At 40.0% G+C, this 3,161-nt stretch overlaps 1 protein-coding gene across 1 annotated transcript in view; it reads right to left on the reverse strand.

The window, feature by feature from the left end:
* nusap1 (nucleolar and spindle associated protein 1) overlaps positions 1-2,442 on the reverse strand; it is a gene marked incomplete at its 5' end in the record, with an annotated part of 7,657 nt that extends 5,215 nt beyond the window's left edge. The window contains 5 exon segments of the mRNA XM_014000254.1: positions 119-235; positions 331-494; positions 874-1,028; positions 1,109-1,150; positions 2,430-2,442. Of these exon segments, the coding sequence (XP_013855708.1) occupies positions 119-235; positions 331-494; positions 874-1,028; positions 1,109-1,150; positions 2,430-2,442 (491 nt within the window).
* Between the last annotated feature and the right edge of the window lie 719 nt (positions 2,443-3,161).

Here is a 3,161-nt window from a genome sequence, read left to right on the forward strand (position 1 = left end):
GAGACACATCTACAGTCACAGGGAGTGAGACACATCTACAGTCACAGGGAGTGAGACACATCTACAGTCACAGGGGGTGAGACACATCTACAGTCACAGGGAGTGAGAGCAGTCATACCTTTGTGAGGCTTGTAGGTGAGTGGACGTGACAAACTGGCCTTCAGGTCAAAGTTCATCTTTTTTTGTGTTCCAGGAGTTCCCAGAGTGCTGGTGTTCCCAGTGAAAACAAACAGTCCTTTAAAAGAAGGAAAAAACATTAAATATTATATTATATATATTTATTTACAGTATGTAATTTTTTTAATGTCCTGCAAGGATTAGTAGAGATACCTGGAGTTTTCTGAGTAGARAAGGTTGAAATCCTCACACTGTGGCACTTCTCTGGTTCTGCAGTCTGCTTCAGAGGGGTACTGGAGGTTACGTAGGGTGACATGCGTGCAGGGGTCTTTATCAAGGACCCCTTGAACTCGTTGTCCCGTGTAGCTTCTGAGAATCTAAAGAGATTGATATAGCATCACAAAAAGCACAAGAATGTGTATCTGTTGTCATGATGCACACATGACTGGTAAATAAGACATGATTACCTTTGTACAAACATTACTGTGTGAAAGTTTTGTTAAAAAATCGTCAGTATTTTGCTGACACAGCAGCCAAAAACCTGGTTTCCTGCTGTTCAACTTTCAGCAGCAGGTGACAGGTGATGTGAACAAGCAGGTGTCCCTGATGATGCACACTGAATTTGGTTAAGATTGGCTCATGTTTCTGTGATTTAGAGCTAAATCAATGTCAGTGGTGTGATGTCTGAAAAAATAAAATACTAGATTTGTACTTTTTTCTTCTTATARAGTGGTAGAGGACGGAGGTCTCACACACCGAACACTGGTTTTACAAGGGAAAGGAAGAGACGGTCTGAAGGAAACATCTTTCCCAGTAGTTTTATTTTGAAGGGCCTGTCTGCCTCTCTCTTCAGCTGGCTTCTTCCTCACTGGAACAGGGCTGAACATGGAGGCACGCTTTAGATTCGTCTTCTGTGGGAAACAAACATAACGGTGAATAAAAACAGAACTGTTGGTGAACCCCAAGAACCGTGAAAATAAACTGCATTTACCACTCCTGCTTTGACGTCAGACCTCTGTGTGTCAGAGGACTCCTGGAAAAGGTACAAATCAGTTCAAACACATTGAGTCAAAGATTTTAATTCACAGCCAACAAACAGATTTAAACTGWAGGCCTAACATTTGGTAAAAGTTTTTTATTGTGTTGTGTTGAGGATCACTCTACAGTGTGACAGTGGATAGGACTTTTTTATCTCGATCCCACACATTACCATCTCGTGGCCATGAGAAAAATAACTTGTGGCCATGAGATAATTGCTGTTTAATTGTGGGAGATACAGACATTGTTTAAGTTATTATTATTATTATTATTATTAAATCTAAATGGTTCATCTTTCAAAGTACAGTTTGGTCCATATATATTTGGACAGAGACAACATGTGTCTAATTTTGGTTCTAAACATTACCTCAGTGAAGTTTAACCAAAACAATTCAGATGCAGTTGAAGTTCAGACTTTCAGTTTTAATTCAGTGGGTCCCTTTAAAAACAGGGAGGCACATGTTAAKGAGCTGAAACTCCCAAACACTTTATCCTGTTTTAATGTGGAGACCCTCAAATGAAAGCTGAAAGTCTGCACTTTATGTCCATGTACATTATAGAGCTATAACGTGAATATGTTTCAGTAAACAGGTAAAAAGACTACATTTGTAAATGAACCTAACTGTATTTATTAGATGTCCCTGAGCGCCCAATGTGAATGTCAGGAAACACTTTGTTCCTGATAAGTCAGATTCTTCCACAGCGTGAGAGAGCAGCCTGTGAGTTTAGCTTCACAAAAAATTAAATGAAATGAAATTAAAAAGCTTTTTGGACCAATCCAACTTCAGTCCTTTAGCTGCAATATGTAATGCTAAGAATTACTTCATGCCTAACAAGAGACTGCAGTATGTCATTCATTCCTATGTTAAAATAAATAAAATTAATTCAAACTTGTCCATGTAAACAATCAACAGCCTCTACATGGAAATGACTGCAATAATTATTCCATGGCCACAAGATAACATGTGACCAAGAGATAACTTTTTTTTATCCAATGTTGGGCTCTGTAGAGCCTCAGCTACCAACACACCAAGTTTTAGCTCATTATCTGTAAAATTAACTGTTATAACAAGGTTTTAATCTGAGGTCAGTTAGCTTTAGCAGCCATCTTGAATGTGATCAACTCCAAAGATTAATTGTCAGTAACAGTGATTACTTTCTGCAAGTTACATTAAAATCTGTTCACTGGGTCATGAAATATTTTGCCACAGACAAAAGAGCCAAACAACAGCAATAAAAACATCCTCACTGTTTCCCCTTCAGACGATAAATACCTTCAAGTCTTTGACCGAGTTTCTGTTGGTATTCTTCTGTTTTGTTTTTCACTGAACATAAGTCTCAATGGACTCAATATTGTTGAACGGAGCCTCGTGGATTTATTTTAAAGTCTGGTCAAGAGATAGAATAAACAAAAATCAAACCCATTCACAAATAAATACTTCTATTTGTTTATAGGAAAACTGGATGGATGATGGATGGATGGATGGATGGATGGACAGATGGACCATTCACAAATAAATACTTCTATGATTTGTTTATAGGAAAACTGGATGGATGGATGGACGTTGGCTGGATGGACAGACGTTGGATGGATGGAAAGACGTTGGATGGATGGACAGACAGACATTGGATGGACGTTGGATGGATGATGGATGGATGGTCGTTGGATGGATGGACAGACGTTGGACGGATGATGGATGGATGGTCGTTGGATGGATGGACAGACGTTGGATGGATGATGGATGGATGGTCGTTGGATGGATGGACAGACGTTGGATGGATGATGGATGGACAGACGTTGGATGGATGGACAGATGTTGGATGGATGATGGATGGATGGTCGTTGGATGGATGGACAGTCGTTGGATGGATGATGGATGGACAGACGTTGGATGGATGGACAGACGTTGGATGGATGGACAGACGTTGGATGGATGGACAGACGTTGGATGGATGGACAGACGTTGGATGGATGGACAGACAGACATTGGATGGACGTTGGATGG

The sequence above is a fragment of the Austrofundulus limnaeus genome, unplaced genomic scaffold (assembly GCF_001266775.1).
Source record: "Austrofundulus limnaeus strain Quisiro unplaced genomic scaffold, Austrofundulus_limnaeus-1.0 Scaffold2865, whole genome shotgun sequence".
Lineage (NCBI taxonomy): Eukaryota > Metazoa > Chordata > Actinopteri > Cyprinodontiformes > Rivulidae > Austrofundulus > Austrofundulus limnaeus.